This window comes from Pseudophryne corroboree, chromosome 4 (assembly GCF_028390025.1).
Source record: "Pseudophryne corroboree isolate aPseCor3 chromosome 4, aPseCor3.hap2, whole genome shotgun sequence".
In the NCBI taxonomy this organism is placed as follows: domain Eukaryota; kingdom Metazoa; phylum Chordata; class Amphibia; order Anura; family Myobatrachidae; genus Pseudophryne; species Pseudophryne corroboree.
In genome coordinates this window covers 246,777,612-246,796,914 of record NC_086447.1, presented here as the reverse complement: position 1 = coordinate 246,796,914, position 19,303 = coordinate 246,777,612, and the positions used below count along the sequence as shown (strand labels likewise).

General features: G+C 48.3%; 1 protein-coding gene across 7 annotated transcripts in view; it reads left to right on the top strand.

The window, feature by feature from the left end:
• Positions 1-19,303, top strand: part of DOCK10 (dedicator of cytokinesis 10) — a 691,954-nt gene that overhangs the window by 498,832 nt on the left and 173,819 nt on the right. For all 7 annotated transcript variants that reach the window (XM_063916012.1, XM_063916009.1, XM_063916010.1 and 4 more), the window contains exons 25-27: positions 217-286; positions 503-616; positions 1,385-1,456. In XM_063916012.1, the coding sequence (XP_063772082.1) occupies positions 217-286; positions 503-616; positions 1,385-1,456 (256 nt within the window). The remainder of the gene's footprint in view (positions 1-216; positions 287-502; positions 617-1,384; positions 1,457-19,303) is intronic.

Sequence of the window (19,303 nt, the reverse complement as noted above, 5' to 3'; positions counted from 1 at the left end):
GTTTTGAATGATTCTGTTATACAATCTAGTATGGAACACTTTTTCAAATTGAGTGTTCTATCTACAGAACATGCCAGTTTAATGATAGATGAGTGCAGTGCTCTGACCCGATACGTAACTAAACAACATAATGCGCATGGTTGGATCACAGTACTTAACAGGATCCTGCAACTCACATTTTCAACTGATCGTCCTATCGATGTCTCTCTACTGTAGGGTCCTTACAGACATTGTAGCTAAATGTTATGAAGAGCAGCTGGAGAACTATGTCCAGTCTTATGTAAAGGTAAGTAGAGTTCCTGTATATAATGGTACACAATGCGTATGGTTTCCCTTGAGGTAACATATGCTATAAAAAAGAAAACCTTTCCTGTACCTAATCAACTGTCCAAATAGAAAGTCGGTTACTACCAAGACCCATCATAGACGCACTCACTGTCATGCTCCGATTATAATACCCCTATAATAAACATACAATGTATATTTCTTCTTTTTATCTTAGTATGTTTTTAAAACACAATCATATGCAGATCGGACGGTCCACGAAGAACTTGCCAAAGGGTTGACGAGCCTTTTAAAATGTAACGAGCTAAATACAATTAAACTTGTGCTAAGGGTAAGTCTTCTTTTGGGGATGTTGAATCTCTGTACTGTTTCTTTGGGATTTATGTAACATGTAAAATCAGCACAGTCCCAATAGTCCCTGCTGATTTAGGTAATTAATAGCGCAAAGGCACAGATACAATTATCTGTGAGGCTCTGTCGGAACCTTGTGCACTACCACAGTTGGGCTATTAGAGCAGGAAATCCTCATTTATGCTAACACCCCATAAAGGTACCAGCAATGATAAGCAGAGTTTTCCTACTGTAATAAAAACATTGCAACACGTCTAATTGGATCTGACCCAAATAGCATGAAGTGCTTATAATCTCTTTATCCAGTCCTCATAGTGCCCTCTAGTCGGAAGGAATTGAGTATCATTGATTGCTCTGCATAGACCTTCCTCTGTGCCTCTGATCAATCTAATCTTATTATGAAAACCTCTAGTATTTAATTTGTATACTTGGTAAATGGACGGCATAAGCTTTATGTCAATGATGAGACCAAGGCCTGGATATACCTTTGTCCTGAAAATACCTTTGTTGGTGCAATATGGATTAGAGATTATGTACAACCAGCCACAATCATTTCATGAAATACAGTTAAACAAATAATTTACTGTTCACCACGCAGGAGGCCAGTTGGGGCATTAAGCCGAGTAAATAGGATTGTCAGTGCTCTCATCCCCATAGAATAACCCATATTCAGCATGCTGGAAGCAGATTCTCTAAAATTAGCATCATTTCTGACAGAAATAACAACTGAATTGTATTTTTTTGACAGCATTCACAGTTTTTCTTTGAGATTATTATCAAATCCATGGCTCAACATCTCCAGGATAAAGACATGATGCAGGTAAATTGGCTGTACACTGTGTAATTCCACGTGGGAGCTAGATCTGAAACGGTACAATTATTCTTGCTACATGCCACTCAGCAGCTTGTATTAAAGTGAAGCTGCAGAAAATATTTTGATTGTTGTTCAGGAGAGTGAAGTGTGTTACCTTGTCTCTCTTCCATCAGAGGCGTGCCTCGTGACCTGCCTCTGTCGTACAGAAGGACATTTATATACAGTATGACTTGTGTGTGACGCATTATAAAATAACAATTATTAACGCTTTAATGATTATTTCATCTCAGGTGTCGCAGAGACCATTAACCACTAATTTACACTGACAAACACATTTCTCCAAAACCAGGGCCTGATTCCGGCCCCGACACAAGTGTGGCTACAGATACAAAGCACTGATGTCCGGGACTTTGCGCATGTGCTGGACTTTCACAGTGCATGTGCAATACAGGTCCTGCATCGTCAGTACAGCTGCAGACGTCTAGTGATTGACAGTCTGCAGCCATCTTCCGTTTCACAAAGGTGAGGCATGTCACCTCTGTTTTGTGGGAGTGCCAAGGCTTCTGACAGAGATTTCCTGGCTTTTTGGCCGGAGCTGAGGCGACTGCTCTATGCGACCGCTCTACGCGACCTCGGGGTTCGCTCAGCCGGCCAATGGTGTCACAGGTGATCCGATGCTGCATCCTAGGACACAGTACTGAATCACACTTGCATGCAAGAGGCGTCTACTTATACCATCCCCCTCCTGCTGTGTTACATATCTGAGCATTGCTGCTGCTTCCATGTAAGCAGCAGCTATGCTCACCCAGTCCACATAAGAATCAGGCCCCCAGTGCAGACTACTGGAAAATGCCATCAGCCTGCTAGCCCTCAACATTTTACCTGTATAGCACACACAGAGTATCTGTCTGCACTATGTACAAAGATCCATATCAGCCTGCTATCACCTTGTTAGTGCACAGCCCAGTGGCGGAACTAGCGAGCGGTGGGCCCAGGTGCGACAAAATGCTTTGCCTTCCCCCCCCCTCATCCCATCCAAGTCCACCCCCTCACCCCTGGAGAGGATCTGGTGAGGGGGACCTGCTCAGGGCCAGAGAAATGGATACCTAGCAACAGTGCCGTAACTAGACATTTTAGCACTGTGTGCAAGAAATGCATCGAAGTCCCACCCCTGCATGCTAAACATGGGCAGTGCGCGCCGCAGGCACGTGCAAAAAATATAGGGGCGTGGCTTCGTGGGGAAGGGGTGTGGCCACAAAATAATACCAATTCATATAACGGTACACAGTAGTCTCCATTATTCAAATTATGCCGCACAGTAGAACCACTACACCAGGTAGAGACCCTTTTACACGTTATGGCGGACAGATTCCCCTTTTTACACATTACGGCAGACAGCGTCCCCTTTTTACACATTACGGCAGACAGCATACCCTTTTTTACACATTACGGCAGACAGCGTGCCTTTTTTTACACATTACGGCAGACAGCGTCCCCTTTTTACACATTAAGACAAACAGCGTCCCCTCTTTACACATTACGGCAGACAGCGTGCCCCTTTTATACATAACGGCAGACAGCGTGCCCTTTTTACACATTACAGCAGACAGCATACCCTTTTTTACACATTACGGCAGACAGCGTGCCCTTTTTTACACATTACGGCAGACAGTCCCCTTTTTACACATTACGGCAGACAGCGTGCCCTTTTTTACACATTACGGCAGACAGCGTGCTTTTTTTACACATTACGGCAGACAGCGTCCCCCTTTTTACACATAACGGCAGACAGCGTGCCCTTTTTACACATTACGGCAGACAGCATCCCCTTTTTACACATTAAGGCAGACAGTGTCCCCTTTTTTTACACATTACGGCAGACAGCGTCCACTTTTTACACATTACGGCAGACAGCGTCCCCTTTTTTTACACATTACGGCAGACAGCGACCCCTTTTTACACATTAAGGCAGACAGCGTCCCCTTTTTTACACATTACGGCGGACAGCATCCCCCTTTTTACACATTACGGCAAACAGCGTTCCCTTTTTTACACATTACGGCAGACAGTCCCCCTTTTTACACATTACGGCAGACAGCGTGCCCTTTTTTACACATTAAGGCAGACAGCGTGCCCTTTTTACACATTACGGCAGACAGCATCCCCCTTTTTACACATTACGGCAGACAGCGTCCCCCTTTTTACACATAACGCAGACCGTGCCCTTTTTACACATTACAGCAGACAGCGTCCCCTTTTTACACATTAAGGCAGACAGCGTCCCCTTTTTTACACATTAAGGCAGACAGCGTCCCCTTTTTTTACACATTACAGCAGACAGCGTCCCCTTTTTTACAAATTACGGCAGACAGCGTCCCCTTTTTTACACATTACGGCAGACATAGTCCCCTTTTTTAAACATTACGGCAGACAGCGCCCCCCTTTTTACACACTATGGCAGACAGCGTCCCCCTTTTTACACATTAAGGCAGAAAAGAAAGAAAGAATTATACTTACTGTCTCCGCTGGCTCAGGCTCCTCGTGCAGCTTCTGGCAGATCCCGGGCAGGGGAGAAGGAGGAGGAGGAGGGAGGTGGAGGAGGGTTCCGCAGCAGCGCTGTGTAATTGGTGGAGGCGCTGCTGCTGCTGTCCCTCTGCTTCACCATAGGCTGTTCTCCGCCGCTGTGAATGCTGGGATGCGCTTCCCAGCATTCACAGCGGCGGAGGGCAGCCTATGGTGAAGCAGAGGGACAGCAGCAGCAGTGCCTCTACCAATTACACAGCGCTGCTGCGGCTCCCTCCTCCACCTCCCTCCTCCTCCTTCCCCCGTGGCCGCTGCACTTTTCTCCTCTCCTCGGTGGGCGGCTGTAATGCGGCATGTAATGAATCAGTTTGACTCATTACATGCTTTGGGCCCCTGGACAGTGGCGGGCCCCAGTGCAAGGCACTGCCTGCACTGGCGGTAGTTCCGCCACTGGCACAGCCAGCCAGTTGTTCTGGCAGCAATGTGAAGATAGAATCAGCCTCACAATGTGCAGCAATAAAGACAATTTTAGGGCACGGGAAAGGGACTTCTGTAAAATGCCATTTCAGATGCTTATTGAAATATTTTCTGATGGAGCATTGTTGGAAAGATCCTGACCTCTGTAACAGTTTTATTCTTAGCATTATTATTAACGTTTTTTTGCAAGGCACCACAAGGGTTCCGTTGTGATGTGTAAAGGAGGTAGACCAGCGTACACATAACTAACACAAACAAGTTCAAACTTTAAAAATATCCTTAATTACAGTTCACAGATTGCAAAATTGTTTTAGAAAAACAAACGGAGAGAGTCCAACTCACAAGAGCTTACATTCTAAATGAGACAAGAGGGGGAAGTGAGCAGAGGCTGGAGAGTTGAGTGGAGGGGTGGTAGGTTTAGATAAAAAGGTGATTTCTTTCTGGACTGTTAAATACTTGGAGAGTAGGGGGAAGTCTTATTAAGTGTGGGATGCCATGGCCTGGAAGAAGCCTGGGAGAAGTCCTGAAGGTCTGAGTGGGAAGACGTGTTTGTAGAGGAGCTGAGGTACAGATGTGTGCTCATACCGGGTTCTCCGGTTACCTCCCACAATCCAAAAATATACTGGTAGGTTAATTGGCTCCCAACAAAATTAACCTTAGCATGAATGTGTCTGTGTGTACATGTGATATGGAATATAGATTGTAAGCTCCACTGGGGTAGGTTTTGAGAACCGAGTAAAACCGAGTAAAACTGAATCCGCTCATCACTAGTAGGGACTGATGTGAATGGGCAAAATATTCTCTGTAAAGTGCTGCGGAATATCTGTGCGGTATATAAATAAATTGTAAGGGCAGTACGGATGGTGTAATGGTTAGCATTACTGCCTCACAGCACTTAGATCATGGGTTCGATTCCCAACATGACCCTAACTGTGTGGAGTTTGTATATTCTCCCCGTACTTGTGTGGGTTTCCTCTGGGTACTCCGGTTTCTTCCCACAATCTAAACGTATACTGGCAGGTTAATTGGCTCTCAACAAAATTAACCCTAGCGTGAATGTGTCTGTGTGTACATGTGATAGGGAAAATAGATTGTAAGCTCCACTGGGGCAGGGACTGAATGGGCAAAATATTCTCTGTAAAGTGCTGCGGAATATGTATGTGCTATATAAATAAATTGTAATAAATATATACACCATTGCTCTAGTCACAACATATATCCCCTCTCGGCGCACCTGGTCCCAGGCACCCGAGCATCTTTCTTGTTCAAAATGTGGTGTGTCGTATTTACATAAAGGAAACAAAAGGTAGTGACAAAACTAAATTGCTAGATTATACTTAACAGTTTGAAGTGTAACATTTGTACGTCTGTGTGCAGTGGAGTCTGAATCTGTGTACAAAGAGCTGTGATGCAGCGGTTCCGGATTTTTCTCCTGTTGTGCTTCATCTGCAACATTGTACGTGTTTAAACTAAGGGGTCTATTCATGAAAAAAACAAAAACTGAATTGTTACTTATCACTATACATATACATCGCTTCTATGAGATGTATAGCTGCTATAAGTAGCAATTCATGTATGCTCACCCTTCCGACGTAGCCCTGCGGAATCCAGGGGTCCAGCGGTGATGTCTTCTCCAGGCAGCCCCCTCTCCGATGCACAGAGTCAGCCGGTGATTCCCTCTGCACATGCACCACCTGTTGAACTCCCAGGAGGCCGCAATGGCTGCTGGGAGATCGGGGGCGGAGCCAGCGCCGGGTGCCGAGCAGATAGCAGGGAAGCATTGAGCTTCTCTGCCATCTTCGCATCGCAGTTCAGGTTACATCATCCTGAAATGGCGAACCTGAACTCCGTGGAGAAGTGGAAAGCTGAGCTTTCCGCTCCTTCATGAATCTCACTCACCATACAAAAGTATGGTGATGCAATTCAGGCACGGAGCAGGGGGGCCGCTGGGGAAGTCAGTGACTTCTCCACGGTAACCTGCTCTGTGAATTGCACTAGGCAGCGAAAAGCCCTGTTAAACAGGGCTTTTCTCTGCTACATGAATAGACCCCTAATTCTTGTTTGGTTAAAGTCGTATCTCAGCATCTCTAGTATATTGTCAGTGCTGTTTCCCTGCATATGCAGAGGCGGATTGGCCATAGGCTTTACAGGGAAGATTCTTGGTGGGCCAACGCACCCGTGGGGCCTGTTTTGTTTGAGGACATGTGGTCCTTTTTATAGACATAATGAATAAGATGCAAAATAATTTGCATATATGAAAATTACTTTGCCACTTAGCCTGTGATTGCAGATGATCTAGTGTATGCTCTGTCTGCCTGCTTGGCTGACATATAAGATTGAGTGAATAGTAATTGGGATACGGTTGGTGTAATTAGCAAGAAAATATATCTATCACTGACCTGGTTTGAGGAGGTTGTGGACTCGGGGTTTCCTCCGATGACCGGGAAGTGGAACCGCAACTGGGCCGCAGCAGAGATGACCGGATGTAAGTCTTCCTCATGCAGGATCAGATCGGCGGACAGGAGGCACGTGCGGACGCTGAAGGTCTCCTGAAAGAGAGAACTTGACAGGTGCTGGTGAATCACAGAAAATACTAGGTGCTGGAGGCACGGAGGTGCTTGGAGACACGGAGGTGCTTGAAGGCACGGAGGTGTTTGGAGGCATGGAGGTGCTTGGAGGCACGGAGGTGCTTGGAGGCACGGAGGTGCTGGAGGCAAGCACGGAGGTGCTTGGAGGCACGGAGGTGCTGGAGGCACGGAGGTGCTTGGAGGCACGGAGGTGCTGGAGGCACGGAGGCGCTGGAGGCACGGAGGTGCTTGGGGGCACGGAGGTGCTTGGAGGCACGGAGGTGCTGGAGGTACGGAGGTGCTTGGAGGCACGGAGGTGCTGGAGGCACGGAGGTGCTTGGAGGCACGGAGGTGCTTGGAGGCACGGAGGTGCTTGGAGGCACTGGAGGCACGGAGGCGCTGGAGGCACAGAGGTGCTTGGAGGCACGGAGGTGCTGGAGGTACGGAGGTGCTTGGGGGCACGGAGGTGCTGGAGGTACGGAGGTGCTGGAGGCACGGAGGTGCTTGGAGGCACGGAGGTGCTGGAGGCACGGAGGTGCTTGGAGGCACGGAGGTGCTGGAGGCACGGAGGTGCTTGGAGGCACGGAGGTGCTGGAGGCACGGAGGTGCTTGGAGGCACGGAGGTGCTTGGAGGCACGGAGGTGCTGGAGGCACGGAGCACTGGAGATCACAGGTACAGTAGCACGATGATACTCAGGCGCCGGAGCACTGCCCGGCGTCTGAATTTAAACTTCCCGCCAGGACCTGATTGGAGGACGGGCCAATGACGTCACCCGCAGCTCCCGAGGACGTCGGAAGTGGACGCCGGCTAGACGGAGCGCCGGACGTCGGGACCCGCCAGCGAGGACGGCCGCACGGAGACCCAGCGCGCCCGGAGAGGTAAGTGAGAAGACCGCGGCGCCGTGACAATATCTTTCTAAAGAATGATATAGTTTAATGTGCTCATAATATTTAATTTTATTTCTTTTTAACTTCCCCCTTGATGCTGGACATGCCCACTATCTGGAAAGTCTTGGGGGGAGGGTGCTGCTGCCATGGCCCATGGCTAGACCTTACCTCTGGTGCTGCCCATGTGGGGCCACTAGTCCAAATTTTTCCAGGGCCTCTTTTCGTTCCCAATCCGCCCCTGTGCATATGTGATGCAAAGTTTAAAGAAAAGTACATTACGCTACTCATCTCTGCGCATCTTAATGGGTGTCTCATACCGTATGGCGTGTAGATGCTAGATGTATTAGGACATATCTGTAGCCGTCACTGGTAGAGCAAAGAGGAAGGGAATGTGTCATTATAAACTTTGTTTCTATTAATCTCCTTCCTTTTATTCTTGATTACATTGCTTTTCATGGAAATAGGTTTTGCACATAGTAATATAATAATATTATTAATCATTAGTTCACGGTAATTTTACAAAAAAGAATAAATGTGACCCAATATAACTTATACAGCAACCCATTTGTGCTTTCAGACCAATGGCTTAAGGGACACTAATTTAGAAAGAAAACTACATTTGTCATTTACATATTATGATTTACAACAGTTTGTGCTCACCCATTGTAGAAAAGTGACAGTGGAGTGTTATAGACTATGAACTGCTGGCATTGACAGTGTCCACACTTCTAAATTGATTCACTAATTATTTATAAGTGAAGCAAATGGTACTTGAAGAGAAGAGAGTTGCTTTCTACTTGTCTGTTCCACCTGTCAGCCTGAATGGTTATATAAACAAGCTTCTTATGCCTATAAGACATCTAAATAGACCAAGACCAGGTGAAGCAGACAGCAATAGCTTAAGTTAGGCCACACTTCGTTCATCGGTGGTCATTCCGAGTTGTTCGCTCGTTGCCATTTTTCGCAACGGATCGATTAGGTGGAAAATGCGCATGCGCATGGTACGCATCGCGCATGCGCTTAGTTATTTTACTCAAAACTTAGTAGATTTACACAAGCTCGAACGACGTTTTTCCAACGCTCAAGTGATCGTAGTGTGATTGACAGGAAGTGGGTGTTTCTGCGCGGAAACTGGCCGTTTTCAGGGAGTGTGCTAAAAAACGCAGGCGTGCCAGGCTAAAATGCAGGAGTGGCTGGAGAAACTGGGGAGTGGCTGGCCGAACGCAGGGCATGTTTGTGACGTCAAACCAGGAACTAAACGGACCGAGGTGATCGCAATCTAGGAGTAGGTCTGGAGCTACTCTGAAACTGCAGGGAATTATTTAGTAGCAGTTCTGCTAATCTTTCGTTCGCTATTCTGCTGTGCTAAGATACACTCCCAGAGGGCGGCGGCCTAGCGATTGCAATGCTGCTAAAAGCAGCTAGCGAGCGAACAACTCGGAATGAGGGCCATCATGTTGTGTATTCATTTAGTTTTGTGGTAAACATCAGACTCAATAGATCTATTGTGTGTACAAGTGTCACTGACAGCTGAGCTGTTTGCTACTTTTCCTCATTTGTGTGTTTTAGTTTGTGGCAATAAAAATTAGGGGCCTAATTCAGACCTGATTGCTGTGCTGTAAATTTGCAGAGGTCTGCTATCAGATAGTCGCCGCCCACAGAGAGTGAAAACCCGCCTCGTGCAAGTGTACGAATGCATGTGCACGCCATGCGAAAACTTTGCCAGACAGCAGACAGCTGCAAATCCGTTCGCAATTCACTCACCATCGAGTGATTTTTCCAGTCTGTGCAGTCTGTGCGTAGCCCAGGACTTACTCCTATAGTGTGATAGAATCAGACTGTTCGGGGCCCGTCGCTGACCCTCCCTCAAAACACTTGGGAACGCCTGCATTTTTCCTGACACTCCCAGAAAACGGCCAGTTACCACCAACAAACGTCCGCTTCCTGTCAATCACCTTGCGTACGCCTAGCGATCGAAATTTTTGCACCATTCTGTCGCTGTTTGGCATCACGTCTGTGTATTGCGGTGCATACATAGTCGTTCGATAATCAGCCGCTGTGCTATTTCGCATAACAGCGATCAAGTCTGAATCAGGCCCCAAGTTCCATTGAGATGTACTATTGTATACATGCAGAGACAGGGGTTCTGATAGAAGCCCACCCCTGTGATGTGTAAAGTGATCACATTATCAATCACTGTACTTTCACTTCCCAGCAACCACTGCGATACTGCGCATGTACAGTCTGCTAACTGCATGTGTGCGAGTGGAGACTGTTACAGAGAGATCCCTCTCCTGGTACTTTTTTTTATTATAGAAACTTTATTAAGGTATCAGTTAACAACACAAATAGAACTGGAGGAAGAAAAATCCGAGCAATATTGGAGGTTTAGTTAGGTTTCTCCTTATAGATGGTAAAATGGAGCTTGTTTATTGAACACTATGAAAACAGATATCTGATAGGGCACAATGCACTGTCTCTGATTACCAGCGGGGCTAGTGAATATGGGGTCTAATTCAGGCCTGATCGTAGCCCTGCAAAATTTTGCAGGGCTACGATCAGGCACACTGACATGCGGAGGGACGCCCAGCACAGGGCTAGTCCGCCCTGCATGTCTGGCCTGCCCCCCCCCACACACACACACGCAGAAGTACAAAAGCATTGCACAGCAACTTTTGCGTGCTGGTCGGGAGCTACTTCTCGCTGCCCATGTCGTAGCGGCTGCGTGTGACGTCACGCAGCCGCTGTGGCCCGCCCCCCGCACGGACCTGCCTCGCCTGCGTTGGCTGGACCGTGCCCACAAAACAGCGGCGAAACGCTGCAGTGCCGCCCCCTCCCGCCCAGCGACCGCTTCTGATGGCAATCAGGCAGAGGCGATCGCTAGGCAACGATAGCCGTCGGCTGTCAACCATGCGCATGCACACTTCTGACCTGATCAGTACGCTGCGATGAACGGCAGCGTGCGATCAGGTCAGAATGACCCCCTTATTCAACACAGGGAACTGCCTAGCTTATTATAGATAGTCTCTGTGGTAAGAGCAGTCTTAAATAAACAAGAGCACATGAGTAGTAGATACATAACGATACTTCTCAGCAGCAGGTAGTAGTCAGCAGGATGGAACAATGCTGAGAGGTGGACTGAGAATCACTCAGGAACTGTAGTGAGCCCTCTAGAGCTCTGGTATTTGAAGTGTCTCAGCTGCAGACTGAAGAATGTATGGAGAAGCTTGGTAGAATTGGCAGGAGTTAAAGTACCACAGGAACACACTGGAGAATCGAAGGACTGCTTAGTAAGGATGATTAGCACTGATAGTTTCTCTAACGTCCTAAGTGGATGCTGGGGACTCCGTAAGGACCATGGGGAATAGCGGCTCCACAGGAGACTGGGCACATCTAAAGAAAGCTTTAGGACTATCTGGTGTGCACTAGCTCCTCCCCCTATGACCCTCCTCCAAGCCTCAGTTAGATCTTTGTGCCCGAACGAGAAGGGTGCACACTAGGGGCTCTCCTGAGCTTCTTAGTGAAAGTTTTAGTTTAGGTTTTTTATTTTCAGTGAGACCTGCTGGCAACAGGCTCACTGCATCGAGGGACTAAGGGGAGAAGAAGCGAACTCACCTGCGTGCAGAGTGGATTGGGCTTCTTAGGCTACTGGACATTAGCTCCAGAGGGACGATCACAGGCCCAGCCATGGATGGGTCCCAGAGCCGCGCCGCCGGCCCCCTTACAGAGCCAGAAGACAGAAGAGGTCCGGAAAATCGGCGGCAGAAGACATCCTGTCTTCACCAAGGTAGCGCACAGCACTGCAGCTGTGCGCCATTGCTCCTCAGCACACTTCACACTTCGGTCACTGAGGGTGCAGGGCGCTAGGGGGGGGCGCCCTGAGCAGCAATAAAAACACCTTGGCTGGCGAAAATACATCACATATAGCCCCCAGGGCTATATGGATGAATTTTAACCCCTGCCAGAATCCATAAAAAAGCAGGAGAAAAGTCCGCGAAAAAGGGGCGGGGCCTATCTCCTCAGCACACTGGCGCCATTTTCCCTCACAGCTCCGTTGGAGGGAAGCTCCCCTGGCTCTCCCCTGCAGTCACTACACTACAGAAAGGGTTAAAAAAGAGAGGGGGGCACTAATTAGGCGCAGTATTAACAATACAGCAGCTATAAGGGGAAAAACACTTATATAAGGTTATCCCTGTATATATATAGCGCTTTGGTGTGTGCTGGCAAACTCTCCCTCTGTCTCCCCAAAGGGCTAGTGGGGTCCTGTCCTCTATCAGAGCATTCCCTGTGTGTGTGCTGTATGTCGGTACGTTTGTGTCGACATGTATGAGGAGAAAAATGATGTGGAGACGGAGCAGATTGCCTGTAATAGTGATGTCACCCCCTAGGGGGTCGACACCTGAGTGGATGAACTGTTGGAAGGAATTACGTGACAGTGTCAGCTCTGTATAAAAGACAGTGGTTGACATGAGACAGCCGGCTACCCAGCTTGTGCCTGTCCAGACGTCTCATAGGCCGTCAGGGGCTCTAAAGCGCCCGTTACCTCAGATGGTAGATATAGACGCCGACACGGATACTGACTCCAGTGTCGACGGTGAAGAGACAAATGTGACTTCCATTAGGGCCACACGTTACATGATTGAGGCAATGAAAAATGTTTTACACATTTCTGATAATACGAGTACCACCAAAAAGGGGTATTATGTTCGGTGAGGAAAAACTACCTGTAGTTTTCCTGAATCTGAGAAATTAAATGAGGTGTGTGATGATGCGTGGTTTTCCCCCGATAACAACTGATAATTTCTAAAATGTTATTGGCATTATATCCTTTCCCGCCAGAGGTTAGGGTGCGTTGGGAAACACCCCCTAGGGTGGATAAAGCGCTCACACGCTTGTAAGGGCTCTACCCTCTCCTGAGATGGCCGCCCTTAAGGATCCTGCTGATAGAAAGCAGGAGGGTATCCTAAAATGTATTTACACACATACTGGTGTTATACTGCGACCAGCAATCGCCTCAGCCTGGATGTGCAGTGCTGGGTTGGCGTGGTCGGATTCCCTGACTGAAAATATTGATACCCTAGATAGGGACAGTATATTTTGCCTATAGAGCATTTAAAAGATGCATTTCTATATATGCGTGATGCACAGCGGAATATTTGCCGACTGGCATCAAGTCTAAGTGCGTTGTCCATTTCTACCAGTAGAGGGTTATGGACACGTCAGTGGTCAGGTGATGCGTATTCCAAACGGCATTTGGAAGTATTGCCTTAATAAGGGGAGGAGTTATTTGGGGTCGGTTTTTCAGACCTGGTGGCCACGGCAACAGCTGGGAAATCCACGTTTGTACCCCAGGTCGCCTCTCAACATGAGAAGACGCCGTATTATCAGGCGCAGTCTTTTCGTGGACAAGCGGGCAAAATGTTCCTCATTTCTGCCCCGTGACAGAGGGAGAGGAAAAAGGCTGCAGAAATCAGCCAGTTCCCAGGAACAGAAACCCTCTCCCGCCACTGCCAAGCCCTCAGTATGACGCTGGGGCTTTACAAGCAGAATCAGGCACGGTGGGGGGCCCGTCTCAATGAATTTCAGCGCGCAGTGGGCTCACTCGCAAGTAGACCCCTGGATCCTTCAGGTGATATCTCAGGGGTACAAATTAGAATTCGAGACGTCTCCCCCTCGCCGTTTTCCTAAAGTCGGCTTTACCGATGTCTCCTTCTGACAGGGAGACAGTTTTGGAAGCCATTCACAAGCTGTATTCCCAGCAGGTGATAATCAAGGTACCCCTCCTGCAACAGGGAACGGGGTATTATTCCACACTGTTGTGGTACCGAAGCCGGACGGCTCGGTGAGACCGATTCTAAATCTAAAATCTTTGAACACTTACATACAGAGGTTCAAATTCAAGATTGAGTCACTCAGAGCAGTGATTGCGAACCTGGAAGAAGGGGACTACATGATGTCTCGGGACATCAAGGATGCTTACCTTCATGTCAAAATTTACCCTTCTCACCAAGGGTACCTCAGGTTTATGGTACAGAACTGTCACTATCAGTTCAGACGCTGCCGTATGGATGGTCCACGGCACCCCGGGTCTTTACCAAGGTAATGGCCGAAATTATGATATTCCTTCGAAGGAAGGGAATTTTAGTTATCCCTTACTTGGACGATTCCCTGATAAGGGTAAGATCCAGGGAACAGTTGGAGGTCGGTGTAGCACTATCTCAGGTAGTGTTGCGGCAGCACGGTTGGATTCTCAATATTCCAAAATCGCAGTTGGTTCCGACGACTTGTCTTCTGTTCCTAGGGATGATCCTGGACACAGTCCAGAAAAAGGTGTTTCTCCCGGAGGGGAAAGCCAGGGAGTTATCCGAGCTAGTCAGGAACCTCCTAAAACCGAGCCAAGTCTCAGTGCATCAATGCACAAGGGTTCTGGGTAAAATGGTGGCTTCCTACGAAGCAATCCCATTCGGCAGATTCCACGCAAGAACTTTCCAGTGGGACCTGCTGGACAAATGGTCCGGGTCGCATCTTCAGATGCATCAGCGGATAACCCTGTCACCAAGGACAAGGGTGTCCCTCCTGTGGTGGTTGCAGAGTGCTCATCTTTTAGAGGGCCGCAGATTCGGCATTCAGGACTGGGTCCTGGTGACCACGGATGCCAGCCTGCGAGGCTGGGGAGCAGTCACACAGGGAAGGAATATCCAGGGCTTATGGTCAAGCCTGGAGACATCGCTTCACATAAATATCCTGAAGCTAAGGGCCATTTACAATGCTCTAAGCTTAGCAAGACCTCTGCTTCAAGGTCAGCCAGTGTTGATCCAGTCGGACAACATCACGGCAGTCACCCACGTAAACAGACAGGGTGGCACAAGAAGCAGGAGGGCAATGGCAGAAGCTGCAAGGATTCTTCGCTGGGCGGAAAATCATGTGATAGCACTGTCAGCAGTATTCATTCCGGGAGTGGACAACTGGGAAGCAGACTTCCTCAGCACGACCTCCACCCGGGAGAGTGGGGACTTCACCCAGAAGTCTTCCACATGATTATAAACCGTTGGGAAAAACTCGACAGGTATTGCGCCAGGTCAAGGGACCCTCAGGCAATAGCTGTAGACGCTCTGGTAACACCGTGGGTGTACCAGTCAGTGTATGTGTTCCCTCCTCTGCCTCTCATACCCAAGGTACTGAGATTGATAAGATGGAGAGGAGTAAGCACTATATTCGTGGCTCCGGATTGGCCAAGAAGGACTTGGTAACCGGAACTTCAAGAGATGCTCACGGAGGATCCGTGGCCTCTACCTCTAAGAAGGGACCTGCTCCAACAAGGACCCTGTCTGTTCCAAGACTTACCGCGGCTGCGTTTGACGGCATGGCGGTTGAACGCCGGATCCTGAAGGAAAAAAGGCATTCCGGATGAAGTCATCCCTATCCTGATCAAAGCCAGGAAGGATGTAACCGCAAAACATTATCACCGCATTTGGCGAAAATATGTTGCGTGGTGCGAGGCCAGTAAGGCCCGACGGAGGAAATTCAACTGGGTCGATTCCTACATTTCCTGCAAACAGGAGTGTCTATGGGCCTGAAATTGGGGTCCATTAAGGTTCAAATTTCGGCCCTGTCAATTTTCTTCCAAAAAGAACTAGCTTCAGTACCTGAAGTTCAGACGTTTGTAAAAGGGGTACTGCATATACAGCCTCCTTTTGTGCCTCCAGTGGCACTTTGGGATCTCAATGTAGTTTTTTGGGTTCCAAAAGTCACATTGGTTTGAACCACTGAAATCTGTGGAGTTAAAATATCTCACATGGAAAGTGGTCATGCTGTTGGCCCTGGCCTGGGCCAGGCGCGTGTCAGAATTGGCGGCTTTATCCTGTAAAACCCCTTATCTGATTTTCCATTCGGACAGGGCGGAATTGAGGACTCGTCCTCAGTTTCTCCCTAAGGTGGTTTCAGCGTTTCACCTGAACCAACCTATTGTGGTGCCTGCGGCTACTAGGGACTTGGAGGACTCCAAGTTGCTAGACGTTGTCAGGGCCCTGAAAATATATGTTTCCAGGACGGCTGGAGTCAGAAAATCTGACTCGCTGTTTATCCTGTATGCACCCAACAAGCTGGGTGCTCCTGCTTCTAAGCAGACTATTGCTCGTTGGATTTGTAGTACAATTCAGCTTGCACATTCTGTGGCAGGCCTGCCACAGCCAAAAATCTGTAAATGCCCACTCCACAAGGAAGGTGGGCTCATCTTGGGCGGCTGCCCGAGGGGTCTCGGCTTTACAACTTTGCCGAGCAGCTACTTGGTCAGGAGCAAATACGTTTGTAAAATTCTACAAAATTGATACCCTGGCTGAGGAGGACCTGGAGTTCTCTCAATTGGTGCTGCAGAGTCATCCGCACTCTCCCGCCCGTTTGGGAGCTTTGGTATAATCCCCATGGTCCTTACGGAGTCCCCAGCATCCACTTAGTACGTTAGAGAAAATAAGAATTTACTTACCGATAATTCTATTTCTCGTAGTCCGTAGTGGATGCTGGGCGCCCATCCCAAGTGCGGATTGTCTGCAATAATGGTACATAGTTATTGTTACCAAAAAAATCGGGTTATTGCTGTAGTGAGCCATCTTTTCTAGAGGCTCCTCTGTTATCATGCTGTTAACTGGGTTCAGATCACAAGTTGTACGGTGTGATTGGTGTGGCTGGTATGAGTCTTACCCGGGATTCAAAATCCTTCCTTATTGTGTACGCTCGTCCGGGCACAGTATGCTAACTGAGGCTTGGAGGAGGGTCATAGGGGGAGGAGCCAGTGCACACCAGATAGTCCTAAAGCTTTCTTTAGATGTGCCCAGTCTCCTGCGGAGCCGCTATTCCCCATGGTCCTTACGGAGTCCCCAGCATCCACTACGGACTACGAGAAATAGAATTATCGGTAAGTAAATTCTTATTTTCTCTGGTATAACTGAAATCTGTGGTGAGTCCAGCGGGGCAGACCAGCAGTTGGTGGTGCTATCAGGATTCCACAGATGACTGTGAATAGCTGTAGCTGAACTGACTGGAGCTTAAATATGAACAGCTTTACATAGGAGACTGAATGGTGCTTAGCAGAACTGTCTGGTACTTAAAAGTATAACAAATACTCAGGAGAATGTGGATAGCACTCAGCTGGATGATTAGTGCTTGGAGAAGACAGAGCTTTACACAAGAGTCCTGATTGGTACTCAGCAGAACTGGCTGAAACTAGAAGCCATACAGCAATGCAGAGGAGACTGTGCATAGTGCTCAGCAGGGATGGCTAGCACTCATTTAAAAAAAAAACAGCAGCCAGTGGTGCACACTGTACTTTAGAGCCAAACTTTGGGTACTACAGACCAGTGAAATTTAGCAGGCAGGTTATAGTAGAAGTTGTACTTTAAATGAGCAGGGGCCAGGGAAAGACTTATATAGGGCACACTGGTTGCTGATAGGACATTGGAGTCATGTGCAGGATTTCTTGACTGGAAATGGCTGAGCAATGGTCAGCTAATCTCAGACAAGAGGGTGGTGCCATGTCAAACTGGCTCCACATGACAAACTGGCTCCACATGAAGAAAAGAAAGAGTCTAATTAAGATTCCATTATTATGGCTTGGAACATGTCCTGACAGTTTAGGTGAGTGATGCACTGCCATAAGGCTCCAGTGCCTGGTGCAAAAAATAGGATTTTAATTACCTACCGGTAAATCCTTTTCTCGTAGTCCGTAGAGGATGCTGGGATCCACATCAGTACCATGGGGTATAGACGGTTCCTCTGGGAGCCACTGGCACTTTAAGAGTTTGAGAGTGTGGGCTGGCTCCTCCCTCTATGCCCCTCCTACCAGACTCAGTCTAGAACATGTGCCCGAGGAGACGGATAACTTCGAGAGAAGGATTTTACACAGATAGTGGTGAGATTCACACCAGCTCACACACAAGGCAAACCAAGCTAATTAGCTTGAAACATCAGCAACGGCTGAACAAGATTACTTACCAAGTTTCAAAACAGTACGAAACCTAGAACTAAGCAGTACTGAACTAAGTAACCACTGCAGGATCACGAAGCGCCGGGCGGGCGCCCAGCATCCTCTACGGACTACGAGAAAAGGATTTACCAGTAGGTAATTAAAATCCTATTTTCTCTTACGTTCTCCGTTCTAGAGGATGCTGGGGCCAAATTAGTACCATGGGGATGTACCAAAGCTCCCAGAATGGGAGGGAGAGCGCGGAGGCTCCTGCAGAACTGATTGACCAAACTTCAGGTCCTCAGAGGCCAAAGTATCGAACCTGTAAAACTTTGCAAACGTGTTCAACCCAGACCAAGTAGCTGCACGGCAAAGCTGTAAAGCTGAGACACCCCGGGCAGCCGCCCAGGAAGAACCCACCTTACGAGTAGAGTGGGCCTTAACAGACGTGGGACACGGCAATCCTGCCATAGAATAAGCATGCTGGATAGTGAACCTGATCCAGCGAGAGATCGTCTGCTTAGAAGCAGGACACCCAAGTTTCTTGGGATCATACAGGACACACAGAGAGTCCGATTATCTGTGACGAGTAGACCACTTCACATAGATTTTCAGAGCCCTTACAACATCCAAGGACTTTGATGAAATTGAGGAGTCAGTAGCAACTGGCACCACAATAGCTTGGTTGATATGAAATGCTGACACAACCTTTGGAAAGAACTGCTGACGTGTCCAGAGCTCAGCTCTATCTTCATGGAAGATCAAGTAGGGGCTCTTACGAGACAAAGCCCCCAACTCCAAGACACGCCTAGCAGAAGCTAAGGCCAACAAAGTGACCGCCTTCCACGTGAGAAACTTGACCTCAACCTCCGGCAGAGGTTCGACCCAATCCGATTGGAGGAACTGTAACACCACGTTAAGATCCCAGGGCGCCGTAGGCGGCACAAAGGGAGGCTGGATGTGCAGAACCTCTTTCAGAAAGTCTGAACCTCAGGGAGGGAAGCCAATTGTTTCTGGAAGAAAATGGATAGGGCCGGAATCTGGACCTGTACGGATCCCAACCTCAGGCCCATATCCACACCTGCTTGCAGGAAGAGGAGAAACCATCCCAGTTGAAACTCCACCATAGGAAACTTCTTGGACTCACCCCAAGGTACATATTTTTTCCAAATACGATGGTAATGTTTAGACCAGAGGTTCTCAAACTCGGTCCTCGGGAGCCCACACAGTGCATGTTTTACAGGTAACCCAGCAGGTGCACAGGTGTATTAATTACTCACTGACACATTTTAAAAGGTCCACAGGTGGAGCTAATTATTTCACTTGCGATTCTGTGAGGAGACCTGCAAAACATGCACTGTGTGGGCCCCCGAGGACCGAGTTTGAGAACCTCTGGTTTAGACGTTACTCCTTTGCTAGCCTGTATCAGGGTAGGAATAA